Source organism: Silene latifolia, chromosome 11 (genome assembly GCF_048544455.1).
Source record: "Silene latifolia isolate original U9 population chromosome 11, ASM4854445v1, whole genome shotgun sequence".
NCBI classification, from domain to species: Eukaryota; Viridiplantae; Streptophyta; class Magnoliopsida; order Caryophyllales; family Caryophyllaceae; genus Silene; species Silene latifolia.
Window position 1 is genome coordinate 25,107,070 of NC_133536.1, and position 24,811 is coordinate 25,131,880.

The following is a 24,811-nucleotide window of genomic DNA, read 5'->3' on the forward strand; positions in this document are numbered from 1 at the left end:
TGATATTGAACTCCATAATGATGGAGTTCATGTTAAAAGAGTGGATTCTGATTTTACATAATAAAAAACAAGCTTAAAAAATAACCTAAAATACACTTCCTCATCATATTTAAACAATCAATAATATCTAACCTAATGTTTTCATAAAAATATGATATATAAACTAACATGAACAAAATAAAAAAAAACAATCCAATAATTACCATGGCCAAATGGAACCATTTGCAAATCCGTCATTTTTTACGTTGGACGTTGGTCTTGTTGTTTGTTTACGAGCTTGGAGGATAATAATGGAAGATGATCAAGGAAGGCGATAATGAAAGTGATAAAGGAAGATGAGAAATGAAGAAAGTAGGATTTGCTCTCAATTTTCGCCAGTCTGATAAGTTTTTTTTTTCAAATTTTGTTTTGGTGGAGTATGTTTAGAAATGTGTTGAGGAAGGTTGTTGAGTGATTATGCATGTGTTTGTGTGTGCACAGTGGGTAATAGCCAATTGTCTTGACAAACACATCCTCTCTCCCCGCTCACCCTATTTCTTTTTTTTTTTCACGCCTATAATGGCCTTAAAGTAGGCAAATCTCCACTCTCCATTCTCCTAATCCAAGGGCCCTAATAAAGACTTAGGACTCAAAAGATATTAAGACTTGTAAAGAACTTATCACTATATATATATATATATATATATATATATATATATATATATATATATATAAGATTATATCCTTCTAGAGTATTCCAGATACTTCCAAAAAGCACTTGAAACTCCTGGACACTTTAGAACATTCCGCCAAATTTAGCATGAACAATTATACCAAAACAAAGCAACATCTTCGGATCAGTAAGTTGCTATCGGTGTAGAGGTGGACAAAGGTATGTGTGTTGGCCCAACTCGGCCCGTACTCTTGACCGACCCGACTCACCACTAGTGTAGGGCTTGATCTTCAATTTTGATATTCCGTCCCGCTTGGCCTGTGGAACAAAAAAAAACAACTTGCCCGACCTGACCCATGACGAGTCGGTCCCCACTCCCCAGCCAAACATGAGGTAGCAATGTAGCATGGCTCGCCCCGCTTTCTCATATGGGCCAGTCCCGAGATAGGGCTGACCAGGCCTGGCCCGTTGCCAGTTCAGCCTGACTCGATCCGCTGTCCAGCACTCCAGCTCTACACCGGTGACATCTCGCCTGACCCGCAAACTACACTTTTTTTTTTTTTTTTTAAGAAAAAATAAATCAGACAGCGCTATTTGACCCTCTGGATTTAGACGTAGTCGTGAAGAGTACATCGGAAGCAATTGCCCAAATTTTCTCTCAATTATCTCACGCTAATACGCTATATCACTCTCGTTTTGCAGTTTATATACCCTCCTAACATCCCTCACTTTTTTGTTCCATCTGACAATAAAACATGGAGAATAATGAGAAGAGCGAGTCTTCAACTTCAATCATCGACGATTCAATTTCAAAACCATGGCAGTCTTATCATACCGTCTACACCAACGCCAAAGCTGGTATTTTCATTATTCTACCTTTGTTATTTTCGTAATTAATTACAACATATTACAGCTACACACATTTCTGAACCAATTGTCCAATTCGTCTCCCCTAAGACACTATCGTGCATAAGCTATTATAAGGCCGTTGTACTTACTGAATGCATTTTAGCAAATTATACTTCCTCCGTCCTGATCATTTGCATTTGTTTACCTTTGATCAAAATACCCCTCACAATCAATATAAAAGATAAACAAATGACTGAGACGGAAAGAGTATTGGTTTTGTTGGGGTTCTTGGATTTTTTTTGTTGGTAAAATCAAAGCCATGAATATACTATTAATCTAATCTACTGGGTGTAAATTATTTGTCACCCTATTGCAGATTTGCAGTTGTTGACTTATCGGAGTTGAAACTACAAAAAATTAAGTTAAATTTCTTGTTTTTCGCTATGTGTTCTAGCTTGGATTATTGTTTGCTCAGCAATGTTTGCATCTTGGTCAAGGGAAAACTTAAACGTACAGTTTGGTTTTCGAATGCAGGTCTTCCTTTAGAATATCGTTTTTGTTTGCTAGTCGACTTTTCAAATTTTAGGCCTCCCAGCCAGTGTCCTTTGAGTAATTGAGTATTACCTTAACTGAGAATTATGTTGTTGCCTCGAGAAAAAATTGAATCTTACATACGCTTGTTGAGCAAACAGTAGTCCAAGCTGCAACACTTAGATGTTATCCACTTCCATCTGTTTTTGGGTGTCTTGAATTATGTTTAGGATTCACTAATTCAGTGTCGCTAGTGATCCGTCTCTTTAGATGTTGGTACGTGACATGTGACGGTGAAGATGAAATCAGAGGTCTTTTTTCTGAATCTTGATAGCATTCAACTGATTCTGTGATTGGAGACATTCAGAATTTTCAGAGTGCACATGGAGTCTGCGCTTAGGTTGGTTTAAACTCGTGAATGTACAGAGTTTTTGCTAGATTTTGTGACTAGAAAGGCAATTGGGTTGCCTTTTACTTTCCCCAAATAAGTGGTACAGAATCGCTAATATAGACTGATTTGATCTTCTCTAAACTTTATCCAACTGGACTGATTGAAATCAGTCTACAAAGAAGAATTCAATAGGGTTACATTGTTGTGAGTTTTAGTCCAGGAGCATGTGCTTTTCTCGTGTGTCTCTCGGCCAGATATGAATTTGTCTCTTCTACTCTGCTTATTCTGTTGAACAAAGTTCTTTTCCATAGTTGATGGGAAATTGTTGATTAATGCTTTTCATTTTAGGTATGGATGGGGTTGACAAGGAAAAGGTGCAAAGAATAGTATATGAAATGAGCAAAGGCTCAAAGTATTTTGAAAATGAGGAACGTAAGGAGGCTTTGATGAGGCAGAAAATTGAACACATGCGTGCACGGTGTGCAAAGCTTACAACTGCCGAAATAGCTCAACATCAAAAGGTTCTTATATAACATGGATAACTGTTTTTAAATTTTTTAGTTCATCTATTTCTTCTAATTTCAGGAACCTAGTCATACATGTATTTCTGTACGTAACATATGTGTGGCATCAGTTCTTGATCACCAATCTTATATACGGCTTTTAAAATGGCCAGGTTGCTGAGAGAAGAATCACAGAATTAGAAACCACACGTGATTTGACAAGAACTTGGCTTCATGTAGATATGGATGCCTTCTATGCGGCTGTTGAAACATTAAGCAACCCTTCGCTGAAGGGAAAGCCGATGGCTGTTGGCGGCATGTCTATGATATCTACTGCTAATTACGAGGTGGAGGAATTCTGGAAATTATTTATCAGAATTTAAGTTTATAAGCAAATTGTGTATACTGAGAAACTGATTAATTGATGTCTAGGGAAACATCTGGATGTAATGACTTTTGTCCACCAGGCTATTAACTTTCTCATATGAAGATTTTGTTCACTTCTAGGCACGGAAATTTGGTGTTCGTGCTGCAATGCCTGGCTTTATCGCACGTAGATTGTGCCCAGAGCTAATCTTTGTACCTGTGGATTTTAAGAAGTATACTTATTATAGTTCTTTAACTAAAAAAGGTTAGAGGTATTTAAGATGTGGCTTCTCTCTGATGTCTTATGTGCTGCTTCACTTATTAATCCAGTTTGCTTTGCTATCTCCAGTGTATCAGAAATATGACCAGAACTTCATTGCTGCCAGCTTAGATGAAGCATACCTTGATATAACCAAGATTTGCCGTGAAAGAGAGATGAGCAGTGACGAGGTATATCCCTAGATATTAAGTCCCTGGTTTCCTTTTCTCCCTTCCCTAACGTGTAGAAGCTGATTACTCTGTGCAAAAAAAAAAAATTACATTCTTATTACTCTTTACTGCTAAGGTTGCTGAAGAGCTTAGAAGAGGTGTTTTTGAAGAAACAGGACTTACATGTAGTGCTGGTGTGGGTCCAAATCGATTACTTGCTAAGGTGGTTCTATTAACTTTCTTATGTGATGTTAATTCCTGTAATTTAAAGTTTAAAGACGAAGTGAACAAAGTATTTTACGTTTTTGCATGATCTACCACTCACCAGGTTTTGGTTCATATAGAAAAAGTAGATCAACTCGGCCTTTCTTTTATTGCAATGTTTGTCAATTTGAGTCGATATAGAGTCATTACATATAGTAAACTACATTCATTTCACTTTCCAGTAAAATTATAGCTTTGTGTTTAACTTTAGGCTTGAGCTATATCAGAAAGTTGTTGTTGAACACTTGAGCAACTAATTATACTCCGTGTGTATCCTCAAAAGGGGAAGAATTGAGAATTGGACGAGCTGTTCATAGGTTCTGCTTCTCTGATATACTTCCTAAATTAATTTTATGGTAATGTTATATATTTTTACAGGTTTGTTCAGATATAAACAAGCCAAATGGACAGTTCATTTTGCCAAATGATAGAATGGCTGTTATGACATTCATATCCTCCCTTCCAATACGAAAGGTATTTTCTTGTAAGTCTTACTTCTGATTTTATTGTACTAGATAAATGAATTGGAAGTAAATACTTATTTTATTGATGTTTTGCTGTTCCTTCAACAGATTGGGGGCATTGGTAAGGTTACTGAGAATGTTTTAAGGGATGTCTTTGAAATTAAGACATGTCAGGATCTTCTTCAGAAGGGAGGCTTCCTCTGTGCTTTGTTCTCTCAGTCCTCAGCAGGTTTCTGATCAGTCTCTTATAGTGCTGCTATCTTCATCTGTTAATATGAAATGTTTCAGCGAGTGTATATAGCACAAGTTGACATTACCTTCAAGCTTGTTAATTTTAAGAAGGCAGGAGATAAGAAACATATGCAGAAGTTTTGCTTGTAATCTACTCAGTCAAACTCGATACAATAAAAACCATGAAATAAATCGCACGTAGTGTACCACCACTTAGTCTACATGCATAAAAATAATGCCGCAGCTTTTGGGAGTACTACTTCCAACACACCCCTTGCTCAAAATCTGTAAGATTTAGTTATCTCCTCTACCACAATGGTCCAGGTTGAACAACTTGATGACAAAAGTCAATTGAGGCCAATAAAAGCTGTATGGAGGCAGTACATGTTTAATCTTTTCTATGCCAAACCTTCTGATAAAGAACGTGCATGGGAAGCTGAACTTGATGTTGCACTGGTAATTATAAAATCTACAACAAACCAAATTGGCCCTCTGTCTCACATGCTCCATAAATAATCTGACCTTTCCATAACACGATAACATATTATATATATACATTTGATGTACAAATACCATTGACAATATCATATTCTACTGCAGACTTTTTTCTCTCTGTCGGACTGGGGCTGGGAAGCACCGATACTCCACAAGTGAGGCTGCGGAAGAGTATGAGTAATGAGAGAACATTTTCTGCAACTAGAGATGAAGTGTTTCTCTATCAAAAGTTAGGTAATTATGCACTAATGATGTGAATATGGCTCCGTCATTATCTATGTAGTACTTTTGGCTTGTTATATTAGACAATAATTTCTGTCGAAATCATAGATGCTCCAGGGTCCTAAACAATGGTTTTAAGAACTAGGAAAATCTATTATTTCTGCTGCTTCCTTTTCAAACCGGCTGGCATGTTCCATCTTTAGATATCTTAGAATCTTTTCTCCCTTTCATTTCTACAACGGGTGCTTAACGTGCATAAGTCACTTTTTTCTTTGACATCGGTAGTACCTTCACAATTTTTAATCATCACTGCCTGTAAAAGTCATTAAAGCTGAAGCTGATCAGTTTTTTTATCTCCTTTTTTTTTGGTATTAAAGGGCCTTAAAGCTGAAAAACCATTCTTGATTGAAATTATTTTTTTACTTCAATCCAATCCAATCCAATGGTAAATATTTTCTTTTTTAGTACAATCTAATCCAACGGTAACATTCCTTTTTAAGCAATTACTTAGACCAACTTATCCTTACAAAACCCCCAATATTTACACAAAATGCCATTGGTTATTTTAGTTCACCATCTAAACCAAGGGCAGTATGAGGGTTTACCCTTGTTACTAGTTTGCCTAAAAACTTGTGCAAAAAGGCTCGTTACCAATAAATGTGATTGGAGGGAGTACCAATCATATGTACAGAATGCCAAACCGTGTCTATGCCAAACTGATGTGGTTATTACCCAATCTCTCCCGGTTTCTTTTCAGAGGAGCATTAATCATTCTTTGTTTGGGCTTTCTCATTCTTGTGGTTATTGAGCAAGTGATTTGTATAATATGAAACCAAGTGGTGGTTTAGATTTTCTACATGTCTCTTGTCCCACTGAGTTCTATGCCTTCAGCTTGAATGAATCATGATTGCTGCTTCCATCTCCATATACATGCTTTTCTTTGGTTGTTCAAGAGCTTTTGCATTCTTGCAACTGGCATTTTGAATGGGAAAAGGTGATAAATGAGCCGGGATAGTTTTGATTTTACAAGGAATGACACATGGACAGCCAAAGTATCTATTGCCCTCACTTGTTTTCCATTGAGCTGAAATGTGTGATACCTGATAAAATTAGGATGTAAGAAGAAATTCATAAGTTCACTTTCAGAGGTGCACTATGCCTTGTACTCCGTAGTGAACTAAGTCTCTTGCTCTACTAACTTGTACCGATTGAGCCATGAAAATACTACTCAAGTAATCTGCGTACTTCTGAATTCTCAAACGTTGCTACCTTCCAGTCACACTAGTACTATTGAATGCTATCCAAGAAAAAAAAAATACAGTAAAGGCTAATATTTCCGTGGCTAATTTACTTAGGATGGTTTTTTGTCCAGCTGAACTTGCGGAGATGCTTTCATCTGATTTGCAAAAGGAAGAACTTCATGGACGGAATCTCACACTCAAACTGAAAACTGCGGGCTTTGAGGTCTGCTCCTCTCTTTTATTCTCACTTTTTTTTTCCTGTCGTGTTAGTTTTACACTTCACTTTAACTGTGCGACACGCGTCCGACACTCCGACACAATACGACACTTTGACACTTCATTTTATGACAAAGACACGAAACTTCTTCACAAAACGACTGTTGCCGACACTCCAACACCGTGTTTTGTAAGACACTTCCAGCCGAGTTGGAGTAACATAGATACTTGATGGTCCCTCGCCTCCACCCTAAATATGAGCAAATGCATGCAGATGCACCATTACATGTGTTTGCATGTATCCTTGCACGAAACATATCATGAACAATTCTTCAACTGTTGCAAATTGATGCTGTATAGGACTCCCAACCTTCTTGTTTCTTTATTTCCTAGTTCCAACATTTTTTTTCTTTCATATGTTCATTGATTTTATAGTGTTGTGCATTCATTCGTGCTTGGGTATTTGGTGTAATTGCATGAAGATGCGGAATGACTTGATTTTTTGGGTCCAGGTTCGAACTAGAGCTGTGACATTGCAGAAGTACATATGTTCAAGTGAGGATATATTGTGGCATGCTAAGAAACTGCTGAAAGCTGAACTTCCTGCATCTTTAAGACTTATGGGTAAATCAGTCTCACTTTTACATACACTTCTCATGGTCTTTTCACAAAATGTCTATTATGGCAAAACTGTTTTCTAAATTAACCATCTTCCAAAACTACTTTCTTGACTTACCAAAATTAGCCATTAAACTGTAAACATGATATTCTTCTTTCCACAACTTGATTTCCTCCACTTCCTCTTCTTTTGTGGTCCGCATATCTCTCTCCATTGCTCTGTTCTTCTTACAAATTGCAACACAAGTCCTTTGATCCTTTCCTCTTTGAAATCGACTACTAAAAGAGCAGACTACAAACTTGAATTCAGTTTTTTTTTTTCTCTCTCCATAAAATTATTATAAATCCTGTGACTTTGAAAAGTAACCATTCTACAAAAACACAATTTCAAGTTGCTTCCATTTAGTAACATCTAAGTTTTACTCCAATGTCAGTTTCACAATTGACATGATTATATAACAATAAGATGGCTCATTTTATATACACAATCATGCATGACCAACTATAACTACGTTAGCTAACAAAAATTCAGCGTTTGTTCATTTTCTTTTTCAAGACTTATTATGATCATTTTGAAAAATAGTTTTACAAGATGGTTGATTTGGAAATAGAATTGACAAATTGTCACCTTGTCTCCCGTTTCCTTTACTTGTGGAATATTTAACCCACTAATGCATAGTGGTAGGCTGGTAGCTATTAAAGTCCGGGCTGTTCTTTATTATATTTTCCGTTCTTGAAAGTCATTCTTGTTTTTCATGATTGGTATTGCTTGACAGCATGACTTGTGTCTTTTAAACCTGTGAATCTGAAAAATAATAGCTTTCTGTTGTATCAGGGGATGTGTCGGAAGAAAATAGTAATTCTAATACAAATTTTACAGGGCTACAGTCCTAACTCCAATAGTTGACCTTACTATAATTATTGCTATATTATAAATTGTTGGATGTGTAGATAGATTATCGATAAGCTACAGTTTTAAACATATAGAAGTGGTCACCTTGTTTTTCTGCGTACGCTGGTCTCACCCTTCTGGCCTTCTTGGCCTACCATTGATAATTTTGTGCGATTGCATTCCTGTGCCTCCTAGATTTCTGTTAGAGAAAATTTGTAATTTTGAGGATGTTCTTGTTGAATATTCTGGTTTTCTGACAGGTCTGCGAGTTTCTCAGTTTAGCGAAGATAATGTTGGTCCATCTGATCCTTCACAGAAATCCATCACCAGTTTTGTGATTAAAGGGGATGCTTCTGGAAGAGATGCCCATGGCTCTGATGATTTAAAATTGATTGATAGTGATGTCATAAATAATATCGCTGATGATTATGATCATTTTCCTGATGGTGTCCACCTAGATGCCTTCACCAGTGATCAATTATCAGATTTGGGTTGTAGCAGCAGCTATATTAGTGATAATGATGAAGATGTGAGAGGGAAGATCGACCCTCTCAGTAATATACAAGCAAGAGTATGTCTTGACAGTAATGATTTTTTTTTTTGGAATGTTTATATTTGGTGCATTGAGATTTGGGCTAATTCCACTTTTGCGCGCTAAGGTTTCTTTAATACGGAGTACAACTTTAGTCAAGTGAATGTTGGAGTTGGAGCGTTGGACAATACTGTTTTTTTCTGACTTAGCTTCGAAAATTTTCAACTTCGGTGACAATTGAAAACATAGTAAAAATCCATATAAATTTTAACGGTTAGCATAATGCCACGGACCTTATGCATGATGCCACTGGAATTTATTAGTGTAGAAACAATGATGATCCTGTTCACTGACTTCACTCTAACGAAAGCCGTGCAAGAGGGGTTTTTGAGCCGTGGCATTATAGTTGTCGTAAATTAATGCTATTTCTAAGCACAATGAAGTGTTAAAATTTAGATTTAAGCTCAATCCTCACACCAAAATAAAAAAAAAATCCATGTTCTTAGCTCAAAACCTTAGGTCACCAGAATGAAAATTTTTCTGCGTTTTTCTGCTGTTTGAATACCAAAACCGTTTTAAGCAAACCATGTTTTATTTCCTATATATCTTTAAAGTTTACTTTTTTCTTTTTGCCATTATTATCTCAGGATAGCTCTCTTGCACCAATTGTTCATGTTTCCGAGTTACGGGAACCTGATGCCTGCCAATCCTCTGACATCAGATTACCTGTTCATGATTACAAAAAGACCGATACATCCGAGTGTACTAATGCTATGAATGATGACGCGGTCCCTTCTTCATCCTTGCAAGCTCAGTTTCAATGGGTGGATGATTATAAATGTTCTATTTGTGGGATCGAAATGCCTCTTGAATTCGTTCATGAAAGGCAAGAGCACTCCGATTTCCATCTTGCTGAAAGGTTGCAGCAACAGTGCTCTAGTAGCAACTTGGCAAATCACTTGTCGAATACTCCTAAAAGGTAAATACATTCCCTCATCCCTCGACTATCTCGACACAACTTTTTTCGGTGATAATGCGCCATGAATTGGACTAGACATTAATCTAGGAGCACACTGAAATCAGTCAGATGTTTGCTAAAATTTCATTGTTTTTACAGGATGATCTTGGAAGAGTACCTTGTAATGTTAGAATTTTTCCACTTATTATTTGAGATTTGAGCTATTTCTTAATTATGTGAGCTGAAGTGTAGTACGTAGTATTGCCAATACGGAGTATATAGTTTAGATGAACTGTGACTATGTTATACCTTGATGAAAGAGGGAAGGTTTCCATAATCTAGGCGACCAATGTGAACCGTAGTTGAATTTGTAAAACCCGAGCACCATAGTTGAATTTGTAAAACCCGAGGGGATCAAAAATGCAATTAGCTCAAATCTCAGAAAATCAAAGTGAATTTTCCTAGATTTGATTGCATCTCCGTAGAGCACAAGTTTTGCTTCCCCTCTTCATTCTCATCTCATGCTTTGTTGTCTGTACTGTCACACTGAAAAACCTAATTAGAAGAATGATGATAGACAATGTTGTGAAGCGATATCAGCTATTTATTTCTTTATCGATTCTGCTTTGTATTAGGGCTATTCAGAATGACCATGGTAGCCCAAGCAGGCAGAAAAAACGCAAGTCGACAGCAGAACAAGGCAAATATATTCCTATTGATAAGTTCTTCAAGAAGCGTACTCAAAATATGTAAGAAAGTTTATGTTAAATGTAAATTGTAAATGTTTGCAGTGTATAGTTTCGCATTCACAGCAAAAGAGATTAGATAAGGGAGCAGAAAGGCAGGGATCTGAATATCTAATGTACCACTAAATAATTATATGTTGTTCTTCTTGTAAAGCTTGTTTTCTTGAATTTGTAATTTGTTCATATTGGTGAGACAAGAATGTTTTGGGCTTTATCCCAAAACTTGCCTGTATTGACATTTCGAAGAGTTGGTTACAAAGATTCACTGTATTTACAAGAATTAAGTACCAATAGATAGCCTGGTTTACTCGCTGTGTTGACCCGTTAACATCGAGAACTCAAATCATTTGATGAGGGGTTGATTTAGCACCTAAAGATTCGAATTCGTTTTTCTGAGTGCAGTAATGTGAAAACTTGAAAAAAATGAGCATTATTGACATTGTGGTCTAGCGGAGTAGCCGCCCGCTCTTGCCTGAAGCTGATCCCTTGACATTGTGGTCTAGGGACTCTTGCTTGAAAGTTGAAACTAATCCCGCCAGAGTTTTAAGATTGTGTTGGTTATGTCAAGGTGTCGTCACATTTGAGACTAAAGTTTTGATATTTAGCAAAGACTGAAGTTTTTTTGGTCTTGGAATAATTTGTTTTATTTTTAAAATTGTTGGGAGTTTAGCTAACTTCTCATTCAGAATCGAAGAATTCATGGGTCTAGAATGCTACGAGATGCTCTAATGTATCTCTAGATTCACTATCGAAGAGGTTATTAAGTTAAGGTCGTTACTAATCAGATTATCTTATTAGTCGTAATTATACATGTTTTATATTTAGTCATTTACTCATTTTCGCTTGTTTTATTTTTTTGGGTTATTTAACATGCATACTCTGAACTATAAGCGGTCTTCTCATAATACTCTGAACTACATTTTAACTCAAAATAAACCTAACTTTAGACACCCTCTTCTTAAAATCAAAGCGTCACAAGCTGAGAACCTTTCACAAAAAGGGAGAGGGGACAAGGCGGGGCACCCCCCATGTGCTTCCCCACTCACCTCTCATGGGTATTTTGTGAGAGGAAATGGTATCCGTCACAAGGTTGTGACTGATATCGCCGTCTTCAATGACACAGACTCGGATGACCGACTACCTGTTTGGCAGGTCATTACCATTTTAATTTTTTTTCTTAATTATATACTATGAATACCAGAAGTCCATAACTCCATAAAAAACTGAGCCTCAACGGAAACCTATAGCCCCACCCGTCACTAACATACACCCTCACCAACGCTGCCGCCATCTAACTCTTCGTTTCCACCCCTGCTCATTCATCAATCACTATTACCATTCATTCCTTCGAAACCCCATCTCCTTCTAATCAACTCGTGGCAGACCTACCTCACCGCCATTCACTCCAGCTCATACCATCTCATTTCGAGCCATCCATAGCTGTCGGAATAAGCCATTGTTGAGCCACCTGGCCCATCGTGATTCTTACCCTCAAGCAACCTCAACGATCGGGCATTGGGTCATCGTTACAGTCCCTCGCCTCCTTTCCCCACCAAATGCGTCCTTCTTGCACCACCATAAAACCCACCTTTTGTTGCGCCTTCATCACCACCTGCTCGACCACAAGCCGCACTTACCCATGAACCACCAAATCTATCCGGGCGACCACCACAATCCAACGCCAAACAATCCACCAATTGAACAATCTTGCACCAGCCATATCCACCTAATTGAACCACCAATCCACCATCTATATCAAATTGACCATTCACTGTTGGAAAATATAGGGGCTTTTTGCCTTTGGAGTGTTTCCAATTGTCCCACATTGGTGAGGAAAAGGGAGTCTTGTGGGTTTATATGTACCCACCCTCCTTACCATATCACTAGTGGGTCAAGGGAGGCTTTTGTGGAAGCCTTGCGAGGTGCTTAATCCAGCTCGCACATGCGCGCGCGCCGTGCCCGTGTCCGAGCCCGGTCCGGCCCGGATTCGTGATTCGTGATTCGGGATTCGGCAATCGCCTGCGGCGGGTTGTGCCTATCTTTTTGGGCCACAGTTTTGTCATATGTTTTCTGTTTTGGACTTGGACTTGGTCAGTCAAATGCTGTTAGTGGGTTAAGAGCTTTGCTCCTCCATTTACTCAGTTGACTGCTGCGTTTAGGGGAGCAGTTTTGGCTCCACTAAGTGCTCCCGGTTTCTATATAAATAAGAGCCCTTGCACATCTTTTATATCATCAATCAGAAACATATGACAATTTCATTCTCTCTTCCTCTCTTATAATTTCTGGGTAAAGTAATTATATCGTTCCAGGCCATAGCTCTTAATCTCGAGTGGGCGGGTTTAAGCGCTGTAGTGTAAATCCTTGGGGGATTACCGGCAACTGCTGATCGCCACCACGGTCGTGCCGAAATAGTTTTCAAGGTAGTGACCTCCGTACCACGTCACTACGAATTGGTTATATTTTCTGATCTCATCTCCTTTTATTGTTACTGCTTCGTTTTTGCAACAACAATTTGAAAACTATTTATTTGTTGTTGTCTACTGCTGTAACATGTCGTCTGTTTTAGCAAAAACTCTTCCTGATTTGACTAAACTTGAAAAACTAGACGGTCATAACTATAAGCGTTGGTCACAGAAACTGCTGATATTTTTCGAACAACTGGAAATTGATTATGTGCTGTTTAGTGACCCGCCTGCTCCTGTTAAAGAGGCTGCTGTTACTGAGACTGTAGAGAACACCCCCTCTGCTAAATCTGCTGTTAAGTCAAACGAAGAGGATATTAAGAAATTTGATAAGGACAATAAACTTGTTAGATGCCAGCTTCTAAACAACATGACTGACACCCTTTTTGACCTATTTATGGTTCATAAGTCTTCCAAACTGATATGGGAGTCCTTAGAGGCCAAGTATGGGGCTGATGATGCGGGGAAAAAGAAATATGTTGTGGGTAAGTGGCTGGAATTTCAGATGGCTGACGGAAAACCCATCATGGAACAAGTTCATGTCTACGAGAACCTATGTGCTGATGTCGTTAATGAGGGTATGAAATTAGATGACACTTTTGTGGCTAATGTTTTGCTACGAAAATTTCCTCCCTCCTGGTCTGACTATAGGAACCACCTTAAGCATAAGAAAAAAGACCCGTCTCTCCAAGAACTAGTAGGACACATGAGGACCGAAGAGGCAAATCGCCTTAAAGACCAACCTGTTAGTCTTTCTGTGAATGCTTCTGTTGTTGCTGTTAAAGTTAATCTGGTTGAGTCTGATGGTCTGTCCAATGCTGAGAAGTTCAAGGGTAAGGGTGAGGCCAAGGTTGGTCAGGGTAAGAACCAGGGTCCAGCTAAGAAGAATGGTCCAGGGAAGCATACCAAACCTGTTGCTAAGATTCAGAAACCAAAGGGTCCCATTGTTTGCTATGTCTGTGGAAAAACTGGTCACAAAGCCTACCAGTGCACTGAAAAGAAAACTGCTGAAGCCAATGTTGCTGTGACTGATGATGTCATTGTTGCTGTGGTTGTGGAAGCTAATCTGGTGGGTAATGTTGCTGAATGGGTCTTGGATATTGGCGCTTCCAGGCATCTCTGTGCCGATAAGGGATTATTTGCTGAGTTCGAGGAGGTAGCTGATGGGGAATGCGTCTACATGGGTAATTCTTCATCTGCAATGATCACAGGCAAAGGCAATATCTTTCTCAAACTCACCTCGGGGAAAACACTTGCTCTCACCAATGTTTTATTTGTACCCTCATTGCGTCAAAACCTCGTGTCTGGTGCCTTATTGAACAAAGCTGGTTTGAAACTTGTTTTTGAGGCTGACAAGGTTGTAATGTCGCGTAATGGGGAATTTGTGGGTAAGGGTTATCTTTCTGGGGTCTTTTTGTATTGAACACTGATTCAGTTTTTAATAATATTGCATCTACTTCTGCTTATATTGCTGAGTATATTGATGTTTGGCATGATAGATTAGGTCATGTGAATGTTGACTATATTAAAAAACTTAGAACTATGAGTTTAATTCCAAGTTTGACGAGTCAAGAATTCTCTAAATGTGCTAGCTGTGTTGAGGCTAAATTCACAAGGAAACCTAGTAAACCTGTCACAACTAGGAATACGAGTCTTCTTGAGTTAATTCACACCGACTTAGCTGACTTCAAAAATGTGGCAAGTAGAGGTGGAAAGAATTATTATGTCACCTTTATAAACAATTGTTCAAGGTACACCCGTGTCTATCTGCTTAAGACTAAAGATGAAGCAGAACAATCGTTTATAAACTTTAAAAATGAAGTCGAAAATCAACTCGACAGAAAAATTAAAAGGATAAGGTCTGATAGAGGTGGTGAGTATAAATCTAGTTATCTAGCCGACTTTTGTGCTGCTAACGGTTTAATACATGAGACTAGTTCACCTTACTTACCTCAGTCTAACGGTGTAGCTGAACGAAAAAATAGAACCTTAAAAGAGATGATGAATGCTATGCTTTTAAGTTCTGGCCTATCTCGATATGGTGGGGGGGGGGGGGGGAAGCAATTCTATTGGCTTGTCACATTCTTAACCGTGTACCTCATAGGAAACTTGATAAGACACCCTACGAGATTTGGAAGGGCTATCCTCCTAACCCGAGTTACCTTAAGGTATGGGGGTGTTTGGCTAAAGTGGGTTTACTAGACTTTAGGAGACCTACCGTTGAACCAAAGACCTATGATTGTGTTTTTATAGGTTATGCTCAAAATAGTTCTGCTTATAGATTCATGTCTTTAAGTGATCGTTCTATATCTGAAGCTAGAGATGCTACGTTTTTTGAGCATGTTTTTCCATTACAGAAGAATGTTGATTCACCTCCTAGTTTACCTGTTACATCTATTGATATCTCTTCACATGCTAGTAGTAGCACTTTTATTGATCATGTTGTTTAACCTAGAAGGACTAAGAGACCTAGATGTCCAAAGAACTTTGGAGCTGATTTTGTTTCAACTTTGCTGTCTGAACATGGATACACTGTTTGTGCTAGTGATCAATGTGACACCCTCATTCATTGCGGAAAAATAAACATGTAATTCTAGAATAAAACTGCATGGATATGTTTGTAATAGGTTCATTTGGGTAAAAACCTGTAATTTTTAAAACCTGAACCTGTTATAAAAGTATCCAAATGGGAAGGTGTCAAACATGCAAGGTCTAAAATAAATCTCATAAATAAAATATCGCTAAAGTCGCGGAACAAAGTTATACAACCCAAATATGAAAAAGAGAGACATATGTCCCTAGAAAGTATATGACATAAAAAGTGTTTAAGTGTCACAATAAAATAAAGCCAATCTAGGTCCCAAGGTTACTTTGCTCGCTAGCTCGTCCATGTACCCCATATATGCATCACCTACCTGTCAATCGCATTTTATACAAATACGAAAGCCACAGTCAGCGGGGAGTAACTCCGAGTTCTCCCAGCCACGAAATGTCATAATTAATATAACATGTAAACATAAGAATATGAATATGAATAACACATAGCCTTAGCATATAGATGCTAATATAAACAATCGTGCTTATCACGCGAACAACAATATAACAACACATAGTCCTAGCATTTGAATACTAGACCGACTCATACTACACTATCATGTGAATCACATAACATCCGGGAATCCAAACTCTATCAACCATAGCCGGCTTGCATCTCACCTTCTATGATTCATAGAATCATCAAACAAGAAAGGACAATATATCTAGAGACAGGCATAAGTTCCTAGTACCGTTAATAGTCACTCTGTAACTCGAGTCTATACCACGAGGTAAGGTAAACACCCTAGTCCTAAACCTGCGCAGATCTAGCGATATGCGGAAAACTACCGCATCCAAGACCCATGATATCAACACATGAGTACCCCTAAGGAGTCCACCAAAGGGTTGGCTAGTACTTAACCTGACCACATACTTCTAAGAGTACGTCAGGAGGTCATGCCCTAACTTGGATATAAACCCACCAAGCTAAGACACAAAGGTTATTAAGCGATGAACATATACTCGTCAAAGACTATAATGGCCTATCTATGACGAAGGCCGAAATACTCACCTAGGACCTAGTCCCAGCTTGAATACTTTAGCCCACACCACATAAGACAAGTAGGACACCCACTTAACCATAAGAGGGGCAAAGAGTCCAAACTTGCACACGCAAATGATCATACACACCCTAGCATATGAAAGGCTACGCAAGAGCATATCCAGTTGACAATCTAACAATATCTCCAATATCAATAATAATCCAAATTCCAGCTAACCAACAGTACCATAATCCATGAGAACAAGCTAAAATGGCAAAGAGGCAACAAAACTCAAGCATAAGGCATCCAAAGCATCCAACAACCAACATGTGAAATGATAATCACAAATATCAAGGCATAACATAAAACATCCAATAACAACCAATCTCACCTCAAAGACAAACCCTCGACCCGAGTCCCGCGACGGGTCTTCGGTCTAATCGATGCTGACCGGTTTAAACCTAGTTTGACCAAACTCGTTCGGTCAATCTAGCCCAACTTAGAGTCTTGGCCTACTTTGGCCCACATCACAAAATTCATCACAATATCATTCTCATAACATTTCCAATTTCTATCACGTGAAAAACTATTAACATAAGGAAATATTGTAACACCCCAATACTCCAAGTGCCTTACCAGACCACCTGTATAAGGATGTTACCATCTCGGTTACCCGAGGCAATGATAATCAAATAAACAACAATGAAACAACGTTTAAATAAAAATACTTTAGTGAAAGGTTACAATCCAAAACCAAACCAAAATACGAATACATGTCTCAAACCAACTGTCTAATCGCCTAATCGAAATGTTTATGAAAACTACTAAGCTACAAATGGAAGACTTCTATCATCGACCGTGGCACATCCCAGCTATCCCAAAGACTCAACTCATACCTGCTCAATATCTGCTCACTATCCCCGAATGGATCACCGCAGGTTTTAAAACAATAAACCGGGGCCAGTACTATTCACATAATCTATATAATCAACAGTACAGTAATCAAGACAGCTCAAGCAGTCACACACAATCACCCACTCCAATCAATCTCCGTCACCGACTGTCCACTGGACCAGCCCTGCTAGTGGGGGACCGCAACCGTACCCACCAAATCCTCGCTCATCATACCGAGCGATAACCCTGTCCCATTAATGTGCACATCCCCTTCCGTGGCGGGTTCCACGAAGGGCGAAACTAGGGCGTGAAGCCACTCTCGCAAGTGACTCCACTCAGCTGAGAACGCATCTCGAGAACCAGAGACAAACAATCACAATTACAATACAACATCAACAACCATTTGAATCAATCAACAATCACTAACTACATCACAATCACCACACATTATGTAAATACTACTGAGTAGGGAAACCCTACCTGGAAAGCACAACAATCAGACGATCTCACAGCTGATATCAAAACGCTTCCTCTACGAATCCTCCTCCTAATATACAAGCACATAATCACTACCAATCATACAAACAACAAAACCCCCAAATCCCCAAATTAGGGTTTAACCAACTTTAAAGAAACATTATAAAAACGGTATATAGGTCTTACCCTCGACGCAAGGATCACAACGGTATAAAGAAAGGTAGAATCCGACCTTCCAAGCTCCGGGATTTGCCAACAATGCGATTAAAGCGAATGACGTAGTTTGATTTCTCTTCTCACAGTGATTAGGTTTTAAAAAGTGTTTTAAGAACAATGACGGAAGTATTATATACTCTAATCGCATTATTAACAAAACCCGAGAAATCACCCCCCGTAAACCGGCTACTCGATCGAGTAGCTAAGGTACTCGATCGAGTGCCCCCTTACTCGATCGAGTATCTACGTTACTCGATCGAGTACCCAACAGGTCAGAAACTATTTTAAACTGCAACTCGCCCTTACTCGACAGAGTAAGGCCTACTCGATAGAGTACCCAGAGACTCATAAATACGTAGTATTACAGTCTTCCCTCCTTAAAAAGAACTTCGTCTGCGAAGTTCAAACCACAACAAAACAAAGACACACACTACGCACTCCCGACTCAACAACCAAAACAAAAATCAACATAAAACATGTTACTAACCCAACTCAACCCGACTCAACGACAACAACCATACCGACACAACATAAAAAGGGGTATAAAAACTCTTAAAAACTCTTAAAAACTCTTTGCGATCATCTCCTACCCCCCTAAAAGAAACAAGGTTACGTCCGCGTAACCATACATACCTGATCAAAAAGGAAGGGGTAGCGCTCTCTCATGGCATCCTCTGCCTCCCATGTAGCTTCCTCAGTCCCGTGGTTAGACCAAAGGATCTTAAGCAAAACTATCTCACCACTCCTAGTCTTCCTAACCTTCCGGTCAAGAATCTGCTTAGGTACCTCAAGATATGATAATGACTCATCTAGCTCTAAGCTCTCTGCCTCTAACATATGCGACGGGTCACTCACATACTTCCGCAACTGCGATACATGAAACACATTATGCACTCTCTCTAACGCAGCCGGTAAAGCCAGACGATAAGCAACTTCCCCAACTCGCTCTAAGATCTCATAAGGACCGATGAACTTCTGACTCAGCTTGCCTTTCTTCCCAAATCTCATAACCCCACGCATAGGAGACACTTTCAGAAGAACCTTATCCCCAACCTGAAACTCTATATCCCGGCGATGTAGATCTGCATAACTCTTTTGCCTATCCTGAGCCGCTCTCATTCGTTCCCTGGTCATCTTTATCTGTTCAACCATCTCATGTACCATCACTGGTCCTAGAACCACTGCCTCAGCACTGTCGTCGCAACAAATCGGACTCCTACATCTCCTCTCATATAAAGCCTCAAACGGTGCCCAGCCAATACTAGTGTGATAGCTGTTGTTGTAAGAAAACTCTATCAAATCCAACCTCTGTTCCCAGCTACCACCAAAGTCCATCACACAAGCTCGTAACATGTCCTCAAGAGTTTTGATTGTTCTCTCAGTCTGACCGTCTGTCGCAGGATGAAAAGCTGTACTCATCTTCAAAGTTGTTCCCAAAGATTCCTGCAACTCTTTCCAAAATCTTGAGATAAATCTCGCATCTCTGTCAGACACTATGTCCTTAGGGACTCCATGTAACTTAAGCACATTCTTTCGATAAGCCATAGCCAATTGTGCTTTAGTCCATGTATCTTTCATTGGCACAAAGTGAGCTGACTTGGTCAGGCGATCCACTATCACCCAGATCATGTTGTTACCCTGTTCACTCTTTGGCAAACCCACGATAAAATCCATAGAAATGGATTCCCACTTCCACTCAGGTACCTCTAAAAACTGAATCTTACCTTGTGGTCGTCGTTGTTCCCCTTTAACTCTCTGACATGTCAAACAACGGGCCACAAACTCAGCTGTTTCTTTCTTCATCCCAGGCCACCAAAACGTGTTCTTTAAATCCTTGTATAGCTTGTCACCACCTGGATGTACTGAATACGGTGTACACTGTGCCTCTGTCATGATTGTCTTTTCAGCTCCTCATCATTAGGGACACACCACCTACCATCGAACCTCAAACTACCATCTGTATGAATAGAGAATCGAGACACTGTCCCTTTCTCTACTCCAGCTCTCCACTCAACCATCTTAAGATCCAAAGCCTGTTTACCTCGAATATCATCATAAAGATCAGGTTGCACCGTCAAATCTCCCATAGCATCCCCTCTCTGCATCATATGTATCCCAAACTTCCCCACCTCATCTCTCAACCTCATCAAAGATAGAGTTGTACACAAGGAATATACACTCTTCCTACTCAAAGCATCTGCAACAACATTGGCTTTCCCTTCATGGTAGATAATATCCATGTCATAATCGCCAATCAGCTCCATCCACCTCCTTTGTCTCATGTTCAACTCCTTTTGAGTGAAGATGTACTTGAGACTCTTGTGATCCGAAAATACCTTAAAGGTCGCCCCATAAAGGTAATGTCTCCAAATCTTGAGAGCAAACACCACTGCACCCAACTCTAGATCATGTGTAGGGTAGTTCTCCTCATACGGCTTCAATTGCCTAGAAGCATAGGTAATCACCTTACCGTTCTGCATCAACACACATCCCAACCCATTCTTTGAGGCATCTGTATAAACCTCAAAGTTCTCGATCCTTTCAGGAAATGCTAAGATAGGAGCTGTGGTCAAACGCTCCTTTAATGTTTGGAACGCCTTCTCACAACTCTCATCCCAACGAAACATGTTCTCTTTCCTCATCAAAGTTGTCATAGGTCTAGCTATCTTGGAGAAATCTTTGACGAACCGTCTGTAGTATCCAGCTAAACCCAAGAAACTCCCGATCTCAAAGAACATTCTTTGGTGCTTCCCACTTTGTCACTGCCTCAATCTTTGCCGGATCCACAGCTACTCCCTCCTTAGAGATCACATGCCCCAGAAAAGCAACTTTCTCTAACCAGAACTCACACTTGGACAGCTTAGCATACAACTCATGCTCCCTCAGAGTCTGCAACACAATCCTCAGATGCTCCTCATGCTCCTCCTTAGTCTTAGAGTAGACTAAGATGTCATCGATAAACACCACCACAAACTTGTCTAAAAACTGTCTGAAGATTCTGTTCATCAAATCCATAAACACAGCCGGTGCATTAGATAACCCAAACGCCATCACCACGTACTCATAATGACCATACCTCGATGTGAAAGCTGTCTTTGGTATGTCCATCTCTCTAATCTTCACCTGATGGTACCCCGACCTCAAATCAATCTTAGAAAAGACTGATGCACCACTCAACTGATCAAACAGGTCATCTATCCTTGGCAAAGGATACTTGTTCTTCACCGTCACTCGGTTCAGCTCCCTGTAATCTATGCACAACCTCAAACTCCCATCTTTCTTCTTCACGAAAAGAACTGGTGCTCCCCACGACGATACACTAGGTATAATGTATCCCTTCTCTATCAAATCATCTAACTGTTTCCTGAGCTCCTCCATCTCTTTAGGACCCATCCGGTACGGTGCTTTAGAGATTGGCTTCGTCCCCGGTTTTAAAACAACGGTGAAATCTATCTCCCTCTTCGGTGGCAACCCCGGAATCTCCTCTGGAAAAACATCTGCAAACTCTCCCACCACTGGTATCTGATCAACTGTCGGACTCTCTATCCGGTCATCTCTCACATGGCACAAGATCAAAGGACATCCCTTCCTCAGATAAGACTTCAAGGTGACAGCTGCAATCAACTTAACTTTGGGTTTGACTAGAAACCCACGATAAGACACACTAACACCCTTAGGCCCTCTCAAAGACACTTTCTTTTAATGACGGTCTATCTTAGCTTTATACTTTCCCAACCAATCCATCCCGACTATCATCTCAAAACCGTCAAAAGGAAACTCTAGCAAGTCTACAGGTAGATCAACTTGCCCAACTATCATAGATACATCTCTAAACAACCTCCCACATGATACAGACTCACCCGAAGGTATAAAAACTTTCTCACTTACAGACTCATATGCCCTCAAACCCAACCGTTTAACATGACTCGAAGATACAAACGACTGAGACGCCCCCGAATCAAACAAAACAAAGGTATGAATACCGTTAACAAGAAAAGTACCAGTGATAACATGTGCATCCTCCTCAGCTGCTTTTTCTTGTCCATCATGAACAGCTTTTCACTGGTCTTCTGTCCACCTCCCTGGACAGTACTGGATGATGTGGTCGGCTTAGCACCCGACCCCTGGTTGTTGTTGTTGTTCATAGCTGGTTTCTGATAAGAATTACCGCCATTGCGGTTACCTCCACCCTGATAGCTCTGACTTCCCCGGTTAGACCATGACCCACCTGGTCTGTTACTCGCATAACTCTGTGCAGGTCCCTGAGAATAGCTCCCCCGAGCCGATCCCTGAAAAGCTCCCGGTGCACTCGTGCACTCATGTCTCTTGGGCCCACACCACCACAAACCATAGCAGTCATCCCCCAACTACCACTACCACTCACACGGCCACGCCCAAAGAAAGCCCCAAAGATCGAATCCCGACCCGAAGAAAACCCTGTAGCTTGGGTGTGGTTGCCTTTCTTATGACTAGATTGGCCACCACCCTCACTCTCAGCCTTTATTTTCTCACTCACTCTCTCCTGAGCCATCTCCACCAACCTCTCAGCTCTCCCATCCTTCTCATAAGCTTCCTTAACATCGGTAAGGACTCCTACAGGTAGCTTATCCATGATCTTAGGGGTCAACCCCCTCTCAAACCTCGGCGCCGGTTCTCCTCACTCAAACCCATATCCTCGGATACCTAGACTTCTCATTAAACTTTATAGTACTCAAGAATCGACATATCGGATGTCATCTTAAACCCATCAAACTCCTCCCTCGGCTTACTCCTCACATGCTCCGGACAAACTCTTTCCTCATAGCCCTCCGAAACTCTTCCCGGGGCATAACAGTAAGCCCCGGTTCGCATACATCTCTCTAGCACTCACCTTCACCGTATCCCACCACTTGCCACCGCTTCTTCCCTCGGGTAGAACGCAGCTTGTTCTACTCTCATCTCATCGGGACGGTGAACCGGGTCTAGTATATTCTCCATCTCACGATGCCGCTTGTCAAGAAGGTTTGGTTCCCTGGTTCCCGTGTACTCTTTTGGGTTAAACCTCGCTATATAGAGACTGATCTTAGAGTGATCAACCTCCTTATCCTTATCCTTATTCACTTTCATTAAAGCCTCAGTGAGAGCATCTTGGTGCTCCAACATCTTAACAACATCATCTATGTTCATGGTCTCAGCTCTCGCATAATAAGCGTTTCTCTTGGGCGGCATCTTGAAACTATATAAGAAAGGGTAGATATAAACAAACACACTAAAACCTCAAAACACGAAAGCGGATCGCTGAACACACTCGATCGAGTGCCTAAACCTACTCGATCGAGTAAGAGGCTACTCGATCGAGTGCCCACCATACTCGATCGAGTGCCTCGACATCAGATCCCAAACAGACCTTCTGATCTCTAACATACTCGACCGAGTAGCCAGGCTACTCGATCGAGTGACCCCCTACTCGATCGAGTGCCCGAGGTACTCGATCGAGTGCCCAAAAACTCGATTCTGGTTGCAAAATCGTCAAATACCCACTCGATCGAGTCAGACCCACTCGATCGAGTCATGCTAACTCGAATATGCTACCCGCATGCTATATCATATCCCAACATATAAAGCAACTTTGTAAACACAACATTATATCATAGTTAAGCATAATATGCTACTCAATTCTTTATATGATTAACGAAACAACTATATCATGTTATCAAACGCAACATAGTAAACATCCAACATGCTTCTTATTCCAACACAGTTCTATATGTCTCATCAATCTTTCATTCATATTCTCAACCTTCTACTCAAAACATCCAACAATTACCACATACTTCATCACATCCACACACAAGCGAACAAACAACACATACGACTTGACATACACCCCCCATGTGACCGGTTCAAAATTGTAGGGCGAGTTCGCGGCTTTAGGACGTCTCCCAAGCCTTTGCATTAGCTCCTACAACCTTTACCCCGGGTTCATTTTAATTGACTCCCTATATTCATTAGGTTCATTGGTTAAAGGTTTCAGGATCGTCGCTCTGATACCATTTTGTAACACCCCCATACTCCAAGTGCCTTACCAGGACCACCCAGGTATAAGGATGTTACCATCTCGGTTACCCGAGGCAATGATAATCAAATAAACAACAATGAAACAACGTTTAAATAAAAATACTTTAGTGAAATGTTACAATCCAAAAACCAAACCAAAATACGAATACATGTCTCAAACCAACTGTCTAATCAGCTAACTGAAATGTTTATGAAAACTACTAAGCTACAGCGGAAGACTTCTATCATCAGACCGTGGCACATCCCACTATCCCGAAGACTCAACTCATACCGCTCAATATCTCGCTCACTATCCCCGAATGGATCACTGCAGGTTTTAAAACAATAAACCGGGTCGATCTATTCACATAATCTATATAATCAACAGTACAGTAATCAAGATAGCTCAAGCAGTCACACACAATCACCCACTCCAATCAATCTCCGTCACCGACTGTCCACCGGACCAGCCCTGCTAGTGGGGGACCGCAGCCGTACCCTGTCCCATTAATGTGCACATCCCCTTCCGTGGCGAGTTCCACGAAGGG

General features: G+C 40.2%; 1 protein-coding gene across 1 annotated transcript; it reads left to right on the forward strand.

Moving 5' to 3' along the window:
* The first annotated feature begins 1,248 nt into the window (after nt 1-1,248).
* LOC141611421 (DNA polymerase kappa) lies at nt 1,249-10,891 on the forward strand. The gene is made up of 14 exons (XM_074429950.1): nt 1,249-1,510; nt 2,772-2,944; nt 3,100-3,273; nt 3,434-3,557; nt 3,642-3,742; nt 3,858-3,944; nt 4,364-4,459; nt 4,558-4,678; nt 5,281-5,409; nt 6,770-6,861; nt 7,367-7,478; nt 8,625-8,935; nt 9,544-9,875; nt 10,490-10,891. The coding sequence occupies exons 1-14, from the start codon at nt 1,408-1,410 to the stop codon at nt 10,605-10,607; spliced, it is 2,073 nt and encodes a 690-aa protein (XP_074286051.1). The 5' UTR covers nt 1,249-1,407; the 3' UTR covers nt 10,608-10,891.
* The last annotated feature ends 13,920 nt before the right edge of the window (nt 10,892-24,811 follow it).

Excerpts from the sequence above, each read along its gene's own strand:
- LOC141611421 (XM_074429950.1), top strand. The coding sequence starts at position 1,408 with ATGGAGAATAATGAGAAGAGCGAGTCTTCAACTTCAATCATCGACGAT. Across the intron at positions 3,945-4,363 it reads CAAATCGATTACTTGCTAAG|GTTTGTTCAGATATAAACAA; the intron begins GTGGTTCTATTA and ends ATATTTTTACAG. Across the intron at positions 7,479-8,624 it reads TGCATCTTTAAGACTTATGG|GTCTGCGAGTTTCTCAGTTT; the intron begins GTAAATCAGTCT and ends GTTTTCTGACAG.